This window comes from Pelobates fuscus, chromosome 7 (assembly GCF_036172605.1).
Source record: "Pelobates fuscus isolate aPelFus1 chromosome 7, aPelFus1.pri, whole genome shotgun sequence".
In the NCBI taxonomy this organism is placed as follows: Eukaryota; Metazoa; Chordata; class Amphibia; order Anura; family Pelobatidae; genus Pelobates; species Pelobates fuscus.
The window spans coordinates 163,248,539-163,271,200 of NC_086323.1; the positions used below are offsets into that span (position 1 = coordinate 163,248,539).

The 22,662-nt window shown below is 44.0% G+C and overlaps 1 protein-coding gene across 1 annotated transcript in view; it reads left to right on the plus strand.

The window, feature by feature from the left end:
* Positions 1–19,703: 19,703 nt before the first annotated feature.
* The window catches only part of IL17RD (interleukin 17 receptor D), a 61,237-nt gene continuing 58,278 nt past the window's right edge, over positions 19,704–22,662 (plus strand). Inside the window, exon 1 of the mRNA XM_063426882.1 lies at positions 19,704–19,894. Within this exon, the coding sequence (XP_063282952.1) occupies positions 19,790–19,894 (105 nt within the window). The 5' untranslated portion in view covers positions 19,704–19,789. The remainder of the gene's footprint in view (positions 19,895–22,662) is intronic.

A 22,662-nucleotide genomic window follows, 5' to 3' on the forward strand; every position in this document is an offset into this window, starting at 1 on the left:
TTATAGCTGCAGTGAGCAAAAATCCCACAAGGCAACAGAGGAAGGACAGGATAGAGCAGTGATGGCGAACCTTTTTGAGCCCGAGTGCCCAAACCGTAATACATGCCAATTTTTTTTCCCTCAAAGTGCCAAAACGGCAATTAAACCTGAATACTGAGGTTTAAGTTTAGAAAAATACAGTTGTCCGAACTAATTAACATGTTTGTGTGTGTGCTCGGCAGTCTGTCTGTATGTGTATTAAGCAGTCTGTCTGTATGTGTATTTAGCAGTCTGTCTGTCTGTGTATTTAGCAGTCTGTCTGTCTGTGTACTTAGCAGTCTGTCTGTCTGTGTACTTAGCAGTCTGTCTGTGTACTTAGCAGTCTGTCTGTGTACTTAGCAGTCTGTCTGTATTTAGCAGACTGCTGAATACACACACAGACTGCTGAGTACACAGTCTGCAGAATACACACACACACAGACTGCTAAATACACACACACAGACTGCTGAGTACACACACACACAGACTGCTAAATACACACACACACACACACACACACACACGTAGACTGCTAAATACACACACACACACACACACACACACACAGACTGCTGAGTACACACACACAGACTGCTGAGTACACACACAGACTGCTGAGTACACACACAGACTGCTGAGTACACACACACACAGACTGCTGAGTACACACACACAGACTGCTGAGTACACACACACTGCTCAGTACATACACACAAACTGCTAAATACACACACACAGACTGCTAAATACACACACACACACACACACACACAGACTGCTGAGTACACACACACACACACTGCTGAGTACACACACACACACACTGCTGAGTACACACACACACACACTGCTGAGTACACACACACAGACTGCTAAATACACACAGACTGTGGAGTACACACACACACACACAGACTGCTAAATACACACACACACACTGCTGAGTACACACACAGCTGAGTACACACACACAGACTGCTGAGTACACACACACACACACAGACTGCTAAATACACACACACACACAGACTGCTGAGTACACACACACATACTGCTGAGTACACACACACACAGACTGCTGAGTACACACACACACAGAATGCTAAATACATACACACACAGAATGCTCAATACACACAGACTGCTGAGTACACACACACACACAGACTGCTGAGTACACACACACACAGACTCCTAAATACACACACACAGACTGCTCAGTACACACACACAGACTGCTAAATACGTACACACACACACTGCTGAGTACACACACACAGACTGCTGAGTACATACACACACACACACAGACTGCCGAGTACACACACACACACAGACTGCTGAGTACACACACACACACACACACACACACAGACTGCTGAGTACACACACACACACACAGCTGAGTACACACACACACAGACTGCTGAGTACACACACACACACAGACTGCTACGTGTACACACACTGCATTGAGGGGTACAGTGTATGTGTTTGTGTGTGGGGTGATGTGTTTGTGTGTAGGGTGGTGTGTGTGTGGGGGGGTGGTGTGTGTGTGTGTGTGGGGTGGTGTGTGGGTGTGTGTGTGTGTGTAAGTGGGGTGATGTGTGTGTGGGGTGATGTGTGTGTGTGGGGTGATGTGGTGTGTGTGTGGGGTGGTGTGTGTGGGGGGTGGTGTGTGTGTGGGGGGGTGGTGTGTGTGGGTGGGGTGTGTGTGGGGTGATGTGTGTGTGTGTGTGTGGGGTGATGTGTGTGTGTGTGCTGATGTGTGTGTTTGTGTGGGGTGATGTGTGTAGCGCAGGGGTGATATGTGTAGCGCAGGGGTGCTGTGTGTATGTCGTCCACCCTCCCCCCCGACTGTTTTCATTCCCCCATCCCTCCCTCAGTTTTTTTCACCCATCCCTCCCTCAGTTTTATTTCCCCCATCCCACACACACTTTTCTCCCCCCATACCTCCCTCAGTTACCCCCCCCCCATCTTTCCTCGGTTTTCTTCCCCCTCTCATCTCTCCCTCAGTTTTCTTCCCCCCTCCCATCCCCACTTGTCCTTGATCTCCTACCTTGTAGCGTGGCCGAGCGCACCGCGGAGCTCAGTTTCCTGTAACCGGCCGGACAGGAAGTGCTCTCTCTATGAGCACTTAATTTCCGTCCGCCCGGGTACAGGAAGCATGTACCGCGGTGCGCTCGGCCACGCTACACAGAGTGCCTGGCAGGCGGGAGCGCTATGCGCTCACCTCCTGCCGGTCACTCCGGTTTTGCGCCCGCCGGGCCGTTGCACCCTAAGGCGCACCCTCCCTCCGGCGACCTGTGGTCACTGGGATAGAGGTAAGTATTGTGGAAAAGTTAGCTTGACAATGGAAGTGGAGCGTGCAATAAGCTCCACTCTATTGTCATAATTATCAAGTGTAAATATACCCTACTTTATCTTATGTTTTAAAGAGAATGAAGAGAAGAACAGATTGGGAAAGAGAAGAGGGAACAATAGGAGAAAGGTACATTTGAGGTGACAGAGTCACTTTAATCCTGCTCTGTGCCCAGAGAACCTGCTTGCAAAACTGACAGATCTGCAGTTTTTGTAACCTCCTTTTAGATATGGGCAGGGTGGATTTACTTAACCCTCCTTGTTTCCTTAATGCATCTGATTTGACATATATATATATATATATATATATATATATATATATACACAAAGTATCTCACAAAAGTAAGTACACCCCTCACATTTATGTAAATATTTTATTATATATTTTCATGTGACAACACTGAAGAAATGACACTCTGCTACAATGTAAAGTAGTAAGTGTACAGCCTGTATAATAGTGTAAATTTGCTGTCCCCTCAAAATAACTCAACACACAGCCATTAATGTCTAAACCAGACTTCCCCAAACTCCGGCCCTCCAGATGTAGCTGAACTACAACTCCCATGATTCTATGAATGAAATAGATAGGCTGAGAATCATGGGAGTTGTAGTTTAGCAACATCTGGAGGGCCGGAGTTTGGGGAAGCCTGGTCTAAACCATTGAGCAACTCAAGTGAGTACACCCTTAAGTGGAAATGTCCAAATTAAGCCCAAAGTGTCAATATTTAGTGTGGCCACAATTATTTTATAGCACTGCCTTAACCCTCATGGGCATGGAGTTCACCAGAGCTTCACAGGTTGCCACTCCTCCATGACAACATCACGGAGCTGGTGGATGTTAGAGACCTTGCGCTCCCCCACCTTCCGTTTGACGATGCCCCTCAGATGCTCAATAGGGTTTAGGTCTGGAGACATGCTTTACCAGTCCATCACCTTTACCTTCAGCTTTTTTAGCAAGGCAGTTGTTTGGGGTCGTTATCATGTTGGAATACTGCCCTGCTGCCCAGTCTCCGAAGGGAGGGGATCATGCTCTGCTTCAGTATGTCACAGTACATGTTGGCATTCATGGTTCCCTCAATGAACTGTAGCTTCCCAGTGCCAGCAGCACTCATGCAGGCCCAGACCATGACACTCCCACCACCATGCTTGACTGTAGGCAAGACACACTTGTCTTTGTACTCCTCACCTGGTTGCCGCCACACACGCTTGACTCCATCTGAACCAAATAAGTTTATCTTGGTCTCATCGGACCACAGGACATCGTTCCAGTAATCCACATCCTTAGTCTGCTTGTCTTCAGCAAACTGTTTGCGGGCTTTCTTGTGCATCATCTTTAGAAGTGGCTTCCTTCTGGGATGACAGCCATGCAGACCAATTTGATGCAGTGTGTGCGGCGTATAGTCTTAGCACTGACAGGCCCCCACCCCTTCAACCTCTGCAGCAATGCTGGCAGGACCCATACATCTATTTCCCAAAGACAATATCTGGATATGACGCTGAGCACATGCACTCAAATTCTTTGGTCGACCATGGCGAGGTGTGTTCTGAGTGAAACCTGTCCTGTGAAACTGCTGTATGTTCTTGCCCACTGTGCTGCAGCTCAATTTCAGGGTCTTGGCAATCTTCTTATAACCTAGGTCATATTTATGTAGAGCAACAATTCTTTTTTTCATATCCTCAGAGAGTTCTTTGCCATGAGGTGCCATGTTGAACTTCTAGTGACCAGTATGAGAGAGTGTGAGAGCAATAACACCAAATTTAACACATCTGCTCCCCATTCACACCTGAGACCTTGTAACACTAATGAGTCACATGACACTGGGGAGGGAAAATGGCTAATTGGGAGAATTTCGGGTTTTTCTTAGGGGTGTACTCCCTTTTGTTGCCAATGGTTTAGACATTAATGGCTGTGTGTTGAGTTATTTTGAGGGGACACCAAATGTACACTGTTATACAGGCTGTACACTTACTACTTTAAATTGCAGCAGAGTGTCATTTCTTTAGTGTTGTCACATGAAAATATATAATAAAATATTTACAAAAATGTGAGGGATGTACTCACTATACTGTATATATATAAATATATATATAAATATATTATATACTGAACAAAATTATAAACGCAACACTTTTGTTTTTGCCCCCATTTTTCTTACCTGCACAACAACTGGACTTACAACCAGCTCTCTAGAGGGGGGATTCGAGGGATTCCCCACATTAGAAAGCTGGTCTATGTTTGGGGAATTTCCTACGGACATAGATTAGAGCAGTGGTTCCCAAACCAGTCCTCACGGCCCACCAACAACGCAGGATTTATGTATTACCCTGTATTATTCCAATGGAGCTACTGACAAAACCTGGACTGTTCGTGGGTCTTGATCACTGGTTTGGGAAACACTGGATTAGAGGATTCCCTGCTCTGGTGGACTCGTCTATGTTGTGGGGAATTCCCCTGAATATAGACCTGCTCTCTAGCGCATCCTCACTTACCGACCAATTCTTTTTAGAAACGAGTCATAAGAATGGAAGCCGGTCAGTAAGTGAGGATCATCTGTACATATATACAAAGTATGGAGTACTCGATGGGATTCATTTATATGACTAGTTTGGCGTATGCTTGACTGGTGACTTAAAGGTAGGCAGAATGCTTGGTTGTATAGGGAGAGGTATTAGCAGTAGAAAGAGGGAAGTGCTCATGCCATTGTACAGAACACTGGTGAGACCTCACTTGGAGTATTGTACGCAGTACTGGAGACCGTATCTTCAGAAGGAAATTGATACTTTAGAGAGAGTTCAGAGAAGGGCTACTAAACTGGTGCATGGATTGCAGGATAAAACTTACCAGGAAAGGTTAAAGGATCTTAACATGTATAGCTTGGAGGAAAGACGAGACAGGGGGGATATGATAGAAACATTTAAATACACAAAGGGAATCAACACAGTAAAGGAGGATACCATATTTAAAAGAAGAAAAACGACCACAACAAGAGGACATAGCCTTAAATTAGAGGGGCAAAGTATTACTTTACTGTGAGGGTAGTGGATACATGGAATAGCCTTCCAGCTGAAGTGGTAGAGGTTAATACAGTGAAGGAGTTTAAGCATGTGTGGGATAAACATAAGGCTTTCTTAGATATAAGAGACTAATCAAAGTATTTTAGAAAATTGGGCAGACTGGATGGGCCGAATGGTTCTTATCTGCTGTCACATTCTATGTGAATTTGACTAGGTGCATAGTTGGATGATAAATGGGACAGGGATGAGAGAGGATGTGTGTATGTGTGTGGAGGCTGCTTGTGGTGTTGCATGCTTGTGGAAATGCTGCTTGTGGGGTTGTGTGCCTGCTTATTGTGATGGATTTGGGACTGTAATGGGGGAAAAGGGACTTAAGTGGGGTGTCAGGACAATACAGTTGCCCAACATGCAGAATTAAGTCAAACATGAATTAACGTATATAATTACCAGAATAACCAGAAACTAGCCGAGGTCAGGGATACAGACAGAAGCATGAACGGTAAACAGGGACTGTAGTGGGAGAATAGAAACCGCCATGGGACGACTGGAACTATTGTGGGTTGGATAGTTTCTGTAGTGGGGTGGCAGGCAGGGGCTATAGTGGCAAATCCGTCCCTGGATATGGGCGCAATACATAGATGCATAATTAATGCATGCATGTTTTCATTGAGGGTATATGATATGATATATGATAAATAGTTATTTTCTTTGTATATGGGCAGTGGAGTGAAAAAGATGTTTCAAATCTGCCAAAAATTTGGGATAATGAAAGATTTTTTGAAAAGCGCACATAAAATATGTCTGCCTAATCTATCCTTGTCACACCTATTATTTCAGAGCAAAACTGCGGTTTTCTCATACATGTATGTGCTAGGCATGCATCCTGTGTTTCAAATACATTCTCAGCTAATAGGTAGCTTGGTAGCCAAGGGGGGTTGATTTTATTATTAGTACTATGTAACACACCACTATGTACCTGTTAGGTATGCTACCCCACCCTTCTGACATATCTATCTAACAATCAAACCACACCTGCAACAACTGCTAACGGCTATCTAAGTTTTTCTGTAACCAATAATATTTGAGCATACCATACAGTATTGCCAGATAAAAAAGATTCTCCAACTGAGCTGTAATCACAACTTGACTTGTCACTCCCCTCTCCCCCCCACGGAAAAGAAATAGCATTTCATAAATATTAAATGCTCATTAAAACTGTGTTGGAATTTTTACTGAAATTACAATGCAGTCCAAAGATGTCATAAGACAAAGTGAGACTACTTTGTCGTATCTATTTTTCCTATGCTTGACAAAAAAAACTCCAGTCATCACTATTGGCGGGTAAGGGGTAAAAGGCTTGGTCTGTAGAGGATCTTGGGGGATCTTCCATAGACATCAGTGTTTTACTCTTGTGCATGCGCAAGAGTACATCACTGAGTTTGGCTCCTGACAAATGCAGAGCCAGGCAATGAAGTGGACCAACAGGAAGACGATGGCGTAACTTTTGTCTGCACCCTATAGCCATCTCATTGCAAGCGGCATAGTGCCCATTTGGGGTCTTTGAAAATATGAAGGTGATTAAACTGCTTTAAGCATGCCTATACAGAAATCCTGCAGCAAAGTACAACGGACCCTTGGCTTATGCCGTGGACAATTTTTTTTAGATGCTGTCCTACAGAGATTTGGTGTAATTTTAATGTGCTTGCTAAAATTACAAATGTAAAAAGTAGTTATTTGCTTAAACAAGCATTCAGTAGATATTAACTCTTAAAACAGAGTAGTGAATGGGTATCCAAACTGCACATACACTAAACAAAATTATAAACGCAACACTTTTGTTTTTGCCCCCATTTTTTATGAGCTGAACTCAAAGATCTAAGACTTTTTCTATGTACACTGTAACGGAACGCCTGGCACCCCGACTTGGTACCTCCGTTAATGGATGCTCCTAGCGCTTCCTGAGGACTCCAAGCACTCTGGCAGACACCACAATCACCGAATCAGAGAAGCATATAAATCCTCTCAAGCCTCTGAATGCTGTAGACCGTTGAATAGGAACCATACGAATAGGCTTACACTCCTAGCAGTCAACTGGAACAGCATGCAATAAATCCTTCCCCCAATAATGAGACGACACTTCACTTTGAGGGTAAAACAGGAACTCTGGACTGGCTCATCCAGCCTGGCTTTTATTTCCATCTCACACATACAGTCCACACCCAGGGGGAGGCATAAAATAACCAATCCGAGATATGGTACAACCCACACATCCCCTCCCCTTAGCCTGAGAGATAATCCACTTATTATACAGTTTAAAACATAACTTTTACACAATATCTGTAACTTCAAAACCATACATCACATTCACATAAAAATACATATCCATAACACACAGACATTTCACATATCCCCAGATAGCTGGGATCTGAGCGCACAAAACTACTGAATAGCGCGCAGATCCTATTCACATAGTACAATTGCCATGGAGCTAAAGTCTTTCCCATAGTCTTTCATTATATGAATAGGCTCCATGGTATAGCTATCTGGGGTATCACCGCTCACACAGGGCCATAATCACTGAATAAAAGTCCATACGTTTTCAGGGGCCATAGTCTTAAAGGGTATTGTTACCCAAAGTCTCAATATGTCCCCAGACAGTTCTTAAAGGGCCAGCAGCAGTACAATAAAATACCATTCACTGTGCTTAAAGGGCCAGCAGTCGCACAATAATATGCCCCAAATAACCCAGGGGCCATAGTCAGCAGGTAGGAGGCGGGCAAACAGGCTTCTCCAGGGCCCAGTGGCGAGGTTGGTTTTGCCACATACACAAATGGCCTATTTCTATCAAATATTGTTCACAAATCTGTCTAAATCTGTGTTAGTGAGCACTTCTCCTATGCTGAGATAATGCATCTACTTCACAGGTGTGGCATATCAAGATGCTGATTAGACAGCATGATTATTGCACAGGTGTGCATTGGGCTGGCCACAACAAAAGGCCACTCTAAATCGTGCAAGTTTTGAGGGAGCATGCAATTTGCATGCTGACTGCAGGAATGTCTACCAGAGCTGTTGCCCGTGAATTGAATGTTCATTTTTCTACCATAAGCAGTCTCTAAAGGCATTTCAGAGACTTTGGCAGCACATCCAGCCGGCCTCACAACCGCAGACAACATGTAACCACACCAGCCCAGGACCACATCCAGCATCTTCACCTCCAAGATCGTCTGAGACCAGTCACCCAGACAGCTGCTGCAGCAATCGGTTTGCATAACCAAAGAATTAATGCACAAACTGTCAGAAACCATCTCAGGGAAGTTTATCTGCATGCTCGGGCAAATGCTCACATTCGATAGCGTCTGGCACTTTGGAGAGGTGTTCTCTTCACGGATGAATCCAGGTTTTTACTGTAGAGGGCAGATGGCAGACAGTGTGTATGGCGTTGTGTGGGTGAGCAGTTTGCTGATGTCAACATTGTGGATTGAGTGGTCCATGGTGGCGGTGGGGTTATGGTATGGGCAGGTGTATGTTATGGACAACGAACACAGGTGCTTTTTATTGATGGCATTTTTAATGCACAGAGATACCGTGATGAGATCCTGAGGCCCATTGTTGTGCCATTCATCCACGACCATCACCTCCGGTTGCAGCATGATAATGCATGGCCCCATGTTGCAAGGATCTGTACACAATTCCTGGAAGTTGAAAACATCCCAGTTCTTGCATGGCCAGCATACTCACTGGACATGTCACCCATTGAGCATGTTTGGGATGCTCTGGATCAGCATATACGACAGCGTGTTCCAGGTCCTGCCAATATCCAGCAACTTCGCACAGCCATTGAAGAGGAGTGGACCAACATTCCACAAGCCACAATCAACAACCTAATCAACTCTATGCGAAGAAGATGGGTTGCACTGCGTGAGGCAAATGGTGGTCACATCAGATACTGATTGGTTTTCAGAACCCACTGGAACTCCCTTCACCCCACCTCCCCCCAATAGAGTAAAACTGCGCATTTTAAAGTGGCCTTTTATTGTGGCCAGCCTAAGGCACACCTATGCAATAATCATGCTGACCAATCATGCCGCACCTGTGAGGTGGATGGATTATTTTGGCAAAGGAGAAGTGCTCCCAAACCAGATTTAGACAGATTTGTGAACAATATTTGAGAGAAATAGACCTTTTGTGTACATCGAAAAAGTCTTAGATCTTTGAGTTCAGCTCATGAAAAATGGGGGCAAAACAAAAGTGTTGTGTTTATAATTTTGTTCAGTGTATACAAAGAAAACATTTGCATTTTAACTAAAGGAAATTCAAATGCAAATTCTAATGCAAATTGATTATAATTTGCAAACTCCTTGGGGGCAATAGGATGTCTGTTTAAAAAAAAAAAAAAAAAAGTTTGCATTTATTGCAATGTTTAGGGACTGCATTTTCTATTAAAATATCCAGAGGAAATGCAAGTATTTCACTTTAATAAACGGAGATACATAAGTTGCCACATAATTAAAATTTTATTACCTACTCTGAGTTTATAACTGGACTTGTTGACCTTTCCAGTAGAATTTGTAGGGTTATGGATGGGCACATATAAGCCCAATTGATGGAAAATGGCATGGCAAGGGAAATGTGTTAAAAAAAAAATGTCTGCCATGAGTATACAGTTTGCTCTGGAAATATTTGGACACGGACACGTTTTGTTATTTCAGCTGTTTACCAAAATAAATTCAAGTTACAGTTAAATAATGAATATGGGCTTAAAGTGCATTCTGTCAGCTTTAATTTGAGGGTTTTTAAATTGGAGGGGGGTTTAGGAATTACAGCTCTATGTATTTGGACAATTGAATCAAATGTGGTTTCATGGACAGGTGTAGGCTATTCTTTTTTTATATCTTTCAAAGAAATTAAAGGAGCACTCCACAACTATAGAGCACTTTAGCTTGCAGAATTTCTCTACGGCTATGAAGTATCCCTTTAATATTCTCATTTATAAAAGTGCCAATTCTATTGTGAAATTAGGACTTTTATATTTTACAATAGAAACATCTCCCCAGCGAGATTAAACTCCTAATTCCGTTAGCTTCAATGCTAACAGAAGTAGCAGTCGCGTTCTAATACAGCATGTCTACCTTCCAATATTGGCTGCGATGATCCCTGGGGCATTGGCCGGCAGGATGGGATGCGCTCCCCTCTGACATCCCTATGAGGAGAGAAGGGTGAAGTAAAAAAAAAAGAAGAAAAAAACAAGGGTAAGGGTAAGGAGAAATGGGGGGGGGGGGGGGGGGGGAGGAGTTGGTTTGAGCGATGGGAGGAGTAAGGTAAAGTAGAAAAATAAGGGCAAGAGTAAAGAGAACTGTGGTGAATAATGCAGAAGGGAGAGAAAAGGAGTACAAAGGAAAAGAGAGTAACCTGTCAGTAGTGCAAAATGACATGAATCCAGGGTGTGGAACCAGCAGGTGCCAGTGAGAACCAACTTCCTCAGGGTTCACCCCTTGAAGATTATACCCTAGACTAGTAGGGCGAAACTCTGTGAACAACCACAGAGCTGCCTAAATCGGTAGTGCCAGATGTAGCTACGTGATTAGGAAGGGGTCGCAGTATGGGCAATCCCACCATTAAGTAAAGGAAGGCAAATCTAGGTATGGGTGGCTATAGTGTGGCTGTGTGCATGTACTCCTTAAGATTACAATCAGCCTCTTATTATTATTATTATTTTATTATTTATATAGCGCCAGAAAATTCAGTAGCGCTGTACAATGGGTAGTCTTATGATTTCAGAGGAGGGGGGTTGTGCCTGAAGAAAAAAAAAACATACCTCAGGAAAAAAATAGAATCAAATCGGTGTAGTCTACATGACATGGTGACCCGTCCTCAAACGATAGAACCACTGGGGCAAAACTTTACAGGGAAGCAGTCAGGTCCCATGAAGTAAAATTTTACTTTTGAGTGTAGAAAATGGCAACATCTGAGATATTTATGCGCGGCCGTGTAGTCCATAGCAGAGGTTAAAAGTCTGCTTCCATGTAAGGTCAAAAACACATTTAAATGATATACAAAGAGAAAAAAACTTATTTCAGTGGGAATTTAACAAAAGAAGAAAAAAAAAAAAAAAAAAAGGAAAACCTCCAAACCACACCCCCCCCCCCAGAAACACATTTCTACTAAATATAAACATAAATTTTAAAAATATTCAATGAATTATCTGAAGATGTTCATAGTTTCATACTCAAAAGGAGCCCAATCTCTAGGTCACCTGTAGCAGAGATACTAATATATTGTGGATTCAATGTGGATAATGCTGTTTAAGTCTACAATATGCAACCTTAGATAATGTAACAGTGGTGGTTTATCGTGTATAGCAACCCTTCTATTGACTTAAAAATACCTGGGTTCCAACCCAAAAGTACGGAATGTGGCACTGGAAAGCCTCAAACATTTCCCGCTAAATTTAAACATGAATCTTGTAAATACATAACATCCAGTGTTTATTTTAGGAAGTTCATGGGATTATACCGGAGGGGAGCCCTACCCCCAGTCCATAGGTCACCAGTACCAGAGACAATTTTAGAAGTACGAGTTGCTAAGGATACATTCAGCCTAATGTTATGGATTTAATATGTAGAATGCTGTCAGAATCCACAAGATGTAACCTTAGATTATAATATACCTTGTATGACAACCTTTAAACTAAAGAACCCCTTGGGGTCCAACCCAAAGAAAGCAAAATCTGGCACTGGAAAGATGTAGTTTCATATGGGTTGTCTGATGGGTTGCTCCAGGAGTGGTTGGGGCCCTACACCAGATAAAGGAACAGTGTGGAATGCAAGTTCTGTACCTGAGTCCGAGGAAGACCCAAGGACCGGGTAACCTCGGGGATATCTGATGGCAGTCGGATCATGCAGGTTAAGGTGCCTTGAGGGAAGAAGATATGGTTAAGTAAAGGGATTGGGAGAGAGAGAGGATATGTATGAAAGAAGGGGAAGATTAAGGAGTGTGGATTATTATCATCATATATTGCTAGTTGGGGTCTGACAACCAAGGTTTCCACATTTGTGGACATTTTTAGATCATGTACAAGTGCCGTGAGTTTGTCCATCAACATTGCATCATCGCCTTTCTAGTGATCACAGGGACTGTAGGTACCTGAGCTCTCTCACACATTTCTGCACAGTAGGTTCCTCTGCTCTCCACACATATGGGAAATCCGTAGCTGGCGCTTTTAGCACCAGGTAGGGAATATAGGAACAGAGTGATGTCATGTCATTCTGTTCCGAGGTTGGCATGCTGACGTCACTAACAAGATTTGCCCTGCTTGCTGATGTGTCCCAATCAGGGCAAATCAAATAGACCAGACAGAGCAGGGGAGAACTGGAGAACGGAAAAGTGAGTAAATCTATATATTGAGTGAGTAAATCTATGTATCTTTGTGATATATGATGTATTCAATGTATATGGGAGCGATTTAAGGTAAGATAAAACATTTTTTATTAAAGGTTTACTTAAAATTTGATATTTACCCTGAATTCACTTTGAAACCCTTACAGTTCTCACTTTAATATTGCCTGTATTAAATGCCCCCGCAGTTTTTTTCTGAAATTATTGCTGCAAATATGATCTTTAAAAAATCATTACCGGTATGTTTAAGACTTGAGTACATTTGGTTTCATACTAATGGTAATGACAAATTTTGGACAATTCATCTGAAATCCAGAACTCTGAAAAGCTATATGGACAAATCACAAAACAAAGTGGACAATGGACAAAAAATTTAATTTGTTTTGTGATTCAGGGTTCTGTCCATGGTGCAAAAATAAAAAGCTGAATGATAAAATAAAAAGATGATTGATATTCAGGGGACAGCCACTAAATGTGATTTTTATTCACAGATCGAGTGAGTGAGTGTCCAAAAGAGGGAAAAAAGATCGCATGTAATAAATTCTCAACTAAAAAATTACATTGATGAAATCAGAATCGCCCTAAATATTTTTTTCCAGGTGAATCGATTCGGCCAAACCAAATTTTCGCTTCATATATTTTGCCCATTGTAAGGCTTGATATGATGTATTTGTTTTTCATGATAGCCCTCTTCAGCTCCTATACTGGTATGCACATGAATGCCACGCTGATGTACCATTTTTACGCATCGTTGTGCCATTGTTGATCCTCAATGAGTCACTGATATGCCCCCTACAGCCCCATCTGCCGCCTATCCCTCATTCACGCAATGAGTTTTGGTACACGCTCTGCCAAAACAGAGATGGCACTCTTATCTGGGTGCAGGTAAAAAATGACATTGGTGTGGATTATCTAGACCACGAAGTAGGTATAGATGTGATGATAAAGTAAAGGGGTCTCAGGAAGAATATGGTACTTATTTACATGGGAAATATTTGTGTTTTGACTCTGTGCCTGCTTTGAACAGCACTGACTCCAAGGACTAGTTAAAAGACCTCCAGAACTTCAGTGTCCAATACTATCTTAATACCACAAACATTATTGGGGTTCTAGATGTAAATATGTCATATGTGCATTTACTGGCATTCACTGTACATATGTAGGGCAGATGTTGCAGGGTTTGTCACAGGAATGAACTGTCAGTTCCTGGAAGCATATGAAAAATCACATACAAGGGGGATAACGATAATGTGCCATTGGCTAAACATGTATTGGACAGCATTATGGCCTGTGAGCATCACTTACCCTGAAGACACCCTCTCAAAGCTGGGGCAGACAGAGGTTTGCCTGCAGATGTAACTTGGAGCATTAATTTACAGTCATCAGTATGTTATCACAGACTATGTATGTAGGTATAAATGCTTCGGTAGTTCTTCCCATGTAGATATAGGTAGGAATTCAGTGAGGTCATGACTATGCAGTCATTTCTAAATTGTAAGCTCTTCTGAGCAGGGTCCTCATCAAAATATTGTTTCTGTAACAGTTTGTAATGGTCTCATCTATTGTTAAATTTCATCTGTTATAATATTGTAAAGCGTTGCGGAATGTTGGCGCTATATAAATGAAAAACATTCTGAGTGAAGTGGTCCGGGTGTCGTGCCCCTATCTTTTTAGCCGTGCAACTGAAACCACTGCCTGTTTTCAGAAAGACAGCCACTAGAGGCGTTTCTGCAGCTATAATGGGTTAAACTTTGCGATAGCTCAAATGACTCCCCTAGAGAGCATTTGAGTGGCACAACCAGGCATTTTACAACGCATGCACACTGGCCTCCCAATACGTCACTACGGGAAGCTGTGGACTGGCTAAGATCATCAGCCTTAGTGATCTCTACCAGGGAGGAAGAGCTGCATCACAGAGAGCAGCAAGGTGTGGGATGTAAGGCTTATCTTTTAACCCTCTGCAAGGGGGTATGAACACCGATAGGTAGGGGAAATCTATAGCGTTGGGAATACATGTCTGTATTTCTAATTATCTAGAGTTCATTTAATGAATGCTCCTCAATGACTCCAAGCATCACAGCCATCTCTATGGATCATAAGGGAGCTGTTAAAATTATCTGCACCCAATATATGTGTAGTCAGCACTGCTCCCACGCTGGAGCACAAGGAATAAAACTCCTGAAAGTGCACTCCACTGGACCACCATCCGTTATAATATTGTAAAGCGTTGCGGAATGTTGGCGCTATATAAATGAACCCCTACTGCCAAAAAGTAAGCAGGAGGGGGCATGAAAAAAATACACACTCAAACTCCTTCCTCACCACTCACTCAATACTCAACCAGCACACACATAGACCCTCAGCCTACCCTATACAGCTCTCTGCCTTTACACAGAAACACCTCCACAAAAAATGTCATTAATTCCTAGAGCAGTCTCTGGTACCAGCAGGCCCCCTCCCCCCCAATATGGCATCCTACCTAGGGTCCTGGGCAAATTTTTTTTTTTTTTTTAAATTCTTTATTTTTGAGTGCAGTGTTAAGGTACAAGCTTTCTTATTGACTTCATGACTTGAGACAAAAGTTGAGTGACAACGTGAAACACATTAGGTCAAGATGAGCTGCACAATTTTTTAAATGAGAACATGCTTGGTCAAAGTAAGGCATTACAGTAACACAAGGATCATAAAAACATACATATTGCCGGTAGCTTAATCTAGAGGCAGGGATCGTTATCAATCATGCTTAATGAGCGATAGTATTATAGCAGTTCTTGCTGAGTGTGATGGTTGTACTAGAGTACAGTCTGTAATTGTAATATGTGCTAGGCAATCTAAAAGCTAGTGTCTATAGTCAGGGCCGGTGCAAGGATTTTTGGGTACATAGGCGAAGATGAATTTTTCCGCCCCCCCCCCCCTCTAAAATTAACATCTTCACCTATGTGCCTCCTAACCAGCCCCTCCCTCTTCCCCGTCCCTTAGTGTTCCTCTCCCCTCCCCCCTCTTTTCCCTGTCCCTTGGTTTTTCTCTCCCCTCCCCTCTCTGTCCCTTGGTGCACCCCCCACTCTCTTAGCAGTCACACTCCCCTTCCTGGTGTGCCTCCTACCTGTCTTGTAGCGTTGCGGAGCAGACCCTCTACAGGAGCTTCAGTTTTCTGTACCTGGCTGGACTGACAGGAAGTGCTCTCTCAGTGAGCACCTCCTCTCAGTCTGGCCGGGTACAGGAAAGAGAAGCTCCTGTACTGCGCTCCGCTCCGCCACGCTACACTCAGTGGTGTATACACACTAACAGCCACACACACTCAATTTAAAACACACAGACGTCACTGACAGACACAGACTCACTGATCTGACACACACTCATTCATTCATTGACAGACACACACTCAATCACAAACATACTCTCACTGATTTGACAGACACTCACAAACACACACACACAGACACACACATTCATACAATCATTCACAGACACACACAGACACATTCACATACACAAACACACACAGACACACACTCACAAACACATACACAGACACACACTCACTCACACATACACACACTCACAGACAAACACATACAGACACACACTCACAGAAAAACATACACACACAAAGACAAACACATACACAGACTGACAGACACATACACACACTCACAGACACATACGCACACACTCACAGACACATACACACACGCACTCACAGACAAACACACACTTACACATACACTTTCAGACACACACTCACAGACACACACATTTAGACAAACACACACTCACACATACACTTTCAGACACACACACTCACAGACACACACACAAACTCACACATACACTTTCAGACACACACTCACAGACAAACATATACACAGACACACACACATTTAGACAAACACACACTCACACATACACTTTCAGACAGACACACACACTCACACATACACTTTCAGACACTCACAGACACACACACACACTCACACATACACCTTCAGACACAGACACTCACACATACACTTTCAGACACACACTAATAAATATTAATATCCACCCAGCCTCCCTACCTGGAGAGCTGGTGTGGATGTGTCCCTGGGGTCCAGTGGGGCTTCCGTGCGGCTGGCGGCAGCGTTCTAATGAGAGGCTGCGAGGGAGCTCTAACCTGTCTGTTCTGCTCCCTCGCGGGCTGTCTGCTGATGCCGGGAGCCGGAATATGACGTCATATTCCGGCTCCCGCAGCATCAGCACACGGCGCGCGAGGGAGCAGAGCAGACAGGTTAGAGCTCCCTTGCAGCCTCTCATTAGAACGCTGCCGCCCGCCGGGGGTGCAGAAGGTGACCTGGCAGGAGGGAGCGCTTCCCTCCTGCCGGTCACTGAAATCTGGCGCCCCCAGAGCTGGTGCGCCCTAAGGCGGCCGCCTGTGCCGCCTTATGGACGCGCCGGCCCTGTCTATAGTATGTTGTCAGGTGAGTGAGATGAGCATGATGCGGCGTAGAGGGTGCTAAATCTGTCATGTAAACTAAGTGTATGTTACTGGTTATACTGAGTGCTGCTTAATCTTAACGACTAGTGAGTTAACCTTAGTGCTACAAACACACGGAGCAATGATGGTGTTCTAGTCCAAATGCACACGACCACAGTAATTGATCATTATTGCCTGTATATGTCCGCCGGGCGCCCAATGCTGGGGTACAGCGCGTGTCGCCGTCAAGCTGTATGGTGCCATTTAGCCATGTGTAGTAGGGCTGTACCGGGCAGCTGCTGGATCAGTCCTTAGGATGGGACCTTGCAGAGTCCTGGTGGTCAGATTAGACTGTGCTTTGACGGACTTGCTTGGGTTTGTTTTCAGTCCATACTCCGTGCTGGCGGGCTGTTTGCTCTTAAGGGTGCGATGCAGTCTGGAAAAGACTTGTTGCGTAACTCTTCACAGGAAGAACATGGCTGCAGGCACAGCCCTTGAGCTCCCCCTTCAGGCAGATATTATGGGCCCCATGAGAGTAGTGGCGTTCTCCACTGGCGCGGAGGTCTTTGTTGGGTTTTCTTTTCCCACTCGCTGTGTGTGTGGTTGGCTCCCCTTTGGTCTGTGTCATGCAAGGCCCAAGGTAGGTTGCTGCATTGATCTGCTGCGCTGGATAGTTGCTCCTGCGGTAGGGAGCACATGTGGCTGGCGCGTGGCGGCCATTTTGGAGGATTCTGTCGGAGAGTATCCTGTAGCAGGGTAGTAGATTTCGGCCCCGCGTGTCGTGGCTTGACATGAGCCGCTGCGTGTGTGTGTGCAGACCGGGATGACCCCCCCGGTCCAGAGGGGGGGGGGACGCCAGACCCCGGCCGGAGACCCGGGAGAGCGGCCGTCTCGTCCCGGCTCAAGCTCCTCACGCCTCGGGCCTTAGTCGGGTTACAGAGGGCTGCTTTAAGGGTATCCCCACGTACCTCAGGATCTGGCGATCGGGTAAGGTCTTGTTGCGGGTAGGTTAGGGAGATTTCGCCTTCAGTTTGCGCCGTTTTCGGACCCCAAAGCGGGAGCTCAGACAGACGCGTCTGATCCCGTCGGCGGTCCAGCCCCGCCCTGGGTCCTGGGCAAATTTAACACGAGGGCCAGTGTGAGGGCACATGTAGTTAGTCTGTAAGAAGGGTAGTGTGAGTGCACATGCAGTTAGTCAGTAAGAGGGGTAGTGTGAGTGCACATGTAGTTAGTCAGTAAGAGGGGTAGTGTGAGTGCACATGTAGTTAGTCTGTAAGAGGGGTAGTGTGAGTGCACATGTAGTTAGTCTGTAAGAGGGGTAGTGTGAGTGCACATGTAGTTAGTCTGTAAGAGGGGTAGTGTGAGTGCACATGTAGTTAGTCTGTAAGAGGGGTAGTGTGAGTGCACGTGTAGTTAGTCTGTAAGAGGGGTAGTGTGAGTGCACATGTAGTTAGTCTGTAAGAGGGGTAGTGTGAGTGCACATGTAGTTAGTCAGTAAGTGGGGTAGTGTGAGTGCACATGTAGTTAGTCTGTAAGAGGGGTAGTGTGAGTGCACATGTAGTTAGTCTGTAAGAGGGGTAGTGTGAGTGCACATGTAGTTAGTCTGTAAAAGGGGTAGTGTGAGTGCACATGTAGTTAGTCTGTAAAAGGGGTTGTGTGAGTGCACATGTAGTTAGTCTGTAAAAGGGGTAACATGAGTGCACATGTAGTTAGTCTGTAAAAGGGGTAGTGTGAGTGCACATGTAGTTAGTCTGTAAAAGGGGTAGTGTGAGTGCACACTGTATAGTTATCTTGAGTCCTGTGTTGTGTAAAGTGCATATTATGTAGTCAGTCAGTGCACATGTGAAGTTATCCTGTGTTGTGTGCAGTGCACATTGTGTATCAGCCAGTCAGTGCACATTGTGTATCAGCCAGTCAGTGTACATTGTGTATCAGCCAGTCAGTGCACATTGTATAGTTCTCCTGTGTTGTGTAAAGTGTGCATTGTGTAGTTCTCCTGTGTTGTGTAAAGTGTGCATTGTGTATCAGCCAGTCAGTGCACATTGTGTAGTTCTCCTGTGTTGTGTAAAGTGTGCATTGTGTATCAGCCAGTCAGTGCACATTGTATAGTTAGCCAGTCAGTGCACATTGTGTAGTTCTCCTGTGTTGTGTAAAGTGTGCATTATTTATCAGCCAGTCAGTGCACATTGTATAGTTAGCCATTCAGTGCACATTGTGTATCAGCCAGTCAGTGCACATTGTGTATCAGCCAGTCAGTGCACATTGTGTAGTTCTCCTGTGTTGTGTAAAGTGTGCATTGTATATCAGCCAGTCAGTGCACATTGTATAGTTAGCCAGTCAGTGCACATTGTGTAGTTCTCCTGTGTTGTGTAAAGTTTAGAGGGCGGTCCTTGGGCGGTGCTCTCCCGGTGATGCTCCCAGTCTCGACTCCCAGCCCGCATTCAGTGTTAGATTTGGAGTGGGGCTGTCGGGGTCTCTGAGGCTGGTACAGGGGCGGCGCAGGCGCATTGAGGAGTTAGACAAGTTCCCCGTGGGCTACGATCATGGCATCCTGGCTACCTGCTCTCCTCTCTCTCTGCTTCCTATACTGCAGCCATGGGGCTGCCGGGGGACTCCGGAGAGGCTCTGCCGACTCGTGTGGAACTAAGGTGAGTGCTTGTAACTGTGTGTCTGGACTCCCCTCCCTGCACCCCAACTGTGTGTCTGAATACCTCTTACTGCACCCCAACTGTGTGTCTGAATACCCCTTACTGCACCCCAACTGTGTGTCTGAATACCCCTTACTGCACCCCAACTGTGTGTCTGAATACCCCTTACTGCACCCCAACTGTGTCTGAATACCCCTTACTGCACCCCAACTGTGTCTGAATACCCCTTACTGCACCCCAACTGTGTCTGAATACCCCTTACTGCACCCCAACTGTGTCTGAATACCCCTTACTGCACCCCAACTGTGTGTCTGAATACCCCTTACTGCACCCCAACTGTGTGTCTGAATACCCCTTACTGCACCCCAACTGTGTGTCTGAATACCCCTTACTGCACCCCAACTGTGTCTGAATGCCCCTTACTGCACCCCAACTGTGTGTCTGGACTCCCCTCCCTGCACCCCAACTGTGTGTCTGAATACCCCAACTGTGTGTCTGAATACCCCAACTGTGTGTCTGAATACCCCAACTGTGTGTCTGAATACCCCAACTGTGTGTCTGAATACCCCAACTGTGTGTCTGAATACCCCTTACTGCACCCCAATTGCGTGTCTGAATACCCCCTCCTCACACCTCTGATGTGTGTGGAGATTCCCTCCCTGTACCCATTTTCTGTGTCTGACTGGCTGCTATACATTGCTAGTGTGTATTTTGTTATAATGCTTTATGTCCCACCGTGGGATGCTCTGTGCAGACCTCATTTACTTCCCCCACTTTATGTCTCTGTAGGTGGGTGTAAGCACCTTATTATGTGTGGTAAAAATTTTAATATATATGCCAAAAAATATTGGCACTATTTCAACATGCAGTGGTACTATTTATGAATATTTCTTGCTTTTCTGGTCAAAAACAATTGTATTGCTTTTGACTTGAAGAACAGGGAAATCTAGAAAGCTTGTCTTATAATATGTACTGTTGGTGCAATATAAAATATCACTGTATTCTGCAAAACTATCATATTGTATGTACAAAATATACTGTGTGTGATAGTATTTCCTCTCTACTTGTTGTATTGTGGTACCTGTGTAAAGAGTGGGGCCTGTAAATCAATTGCATTTCCCGTCTGTGGTATGTTGGGGGGGGGGGGACGGAACGGACGACGACATGTCTTATAGCCAGGGTCTCAGGGAGTGTGAAAGTCACTTCAGGCACCCTTTTCATCACTCTAGACATTTGATTTGCCAGTAGGAGATGCCTGTCAAGCAGATAATGGGGTCACACAGAGTGTGTGGTAATGAAAGGATAGGGCAAACCACTTGTGCAGAGCTGTGTAGAATGCTTCATTGGAAACATCCTTTGGATAAAATCGAACCTTTTTTGCTTCCAATTAAATTTTTTTTTTTTTTAAGATCACTTTTTCTAATGTATAGTATATGAATATGCATCCTTCCTCCAGCTGAAAAGAGGGTCATTCTGTTTTATTTGGTGCTATATAAATAAATGTAATTCTAGGTAACCGCAGACAAATCACATGATTTTAAACTTCATATCCCTTAACTCACAGTTAATTTTGATTTATGAATTAGATGCAAACCACGCAAATTGCTGTTGTATAATCCTGATAAATTCATACCCATGGCTTTAATGGCACATATATTTATTTAATGATCAGTGAATTGTGGTGAACTGCAAAACAATTGCACAAGTTATCAATCACTTGAGGGAAAAAAAATTGTAAATGGAGTTTTTCCTTTTAGTTTATCATGGCCCAATCTGTACGATTTTGGTTATCCGTTAATTAAGCTTTAATTGTTTAGTCAATAAATCCTACCTGTAAAATACAAATATGTATGTACAGTAAGTGTGTGTGTGTGTGTGTGTGTATATATATATATATATATATATATATATATATATATATATATATTTATATATAGTTCTTTCCTTTAGAATACCTCAAGTGAATGTTTTTCCCATCATACATTAGTCACCATTATTCTTTTCTCTATCTGTGTATACAAATTTATTCAAAAGCCATTTCTGTTCATTTTTTTTCTTTTCTTGCTGTGGTAGTTGTGATAACCTGTGATTTTGATGTGCGTGCATCCAGCTGATGACTAAATGAGAGAGCTTATTATCCAACAAAAACTCTCAACATGGAAGAACCTTTTTGTCTGAAGGTTCTTTGATGTTGCAAATCCATCTTAAGTTACTTCCACTGCTACACAATCTCTCCTGCTCTATCTGTCCAGCCCTATAGCTTTTTGAAGTGTGCCTGTATCATTACAGAAATAATACTTTTCTTTACAGGCTCGCGTGATGCACGCAGCAAAGTTGTTTTATCTCCACATATTTGTGTGCAGTATCTCATTTCCAAAAACATTTCCGTGCCACTGGGGAATGTAGCAACATCTTTTCTATTCTGGTGAAGAAAAAAAATAAATAAAAACCCTCACCTGACCTGTTTTAAATGTGGTAAACTTGTTTTTGCACTTCTCCGTATTGTATGTAAACTTTTGAATAGGCCTGCTAAGTCATTAGATGACTGATGGATGGGCGGCTGTAATATATTGTTTGCTCTAGGGTTGAGCCGCCTTTGAAGTGAGGCCCGTAGGAAACAGAGGAACTGTTTGCCCTATTAAAATTCCTTGACATTTCCTTCCCATAACCACAAGCCACTTCCCCCACTGCCACTCTGCTCACAGCGGGGACACCTAAACCATCAAAATGCAGCAAGTCTATTAAAAGACTTGTACTGTTTTTATTTA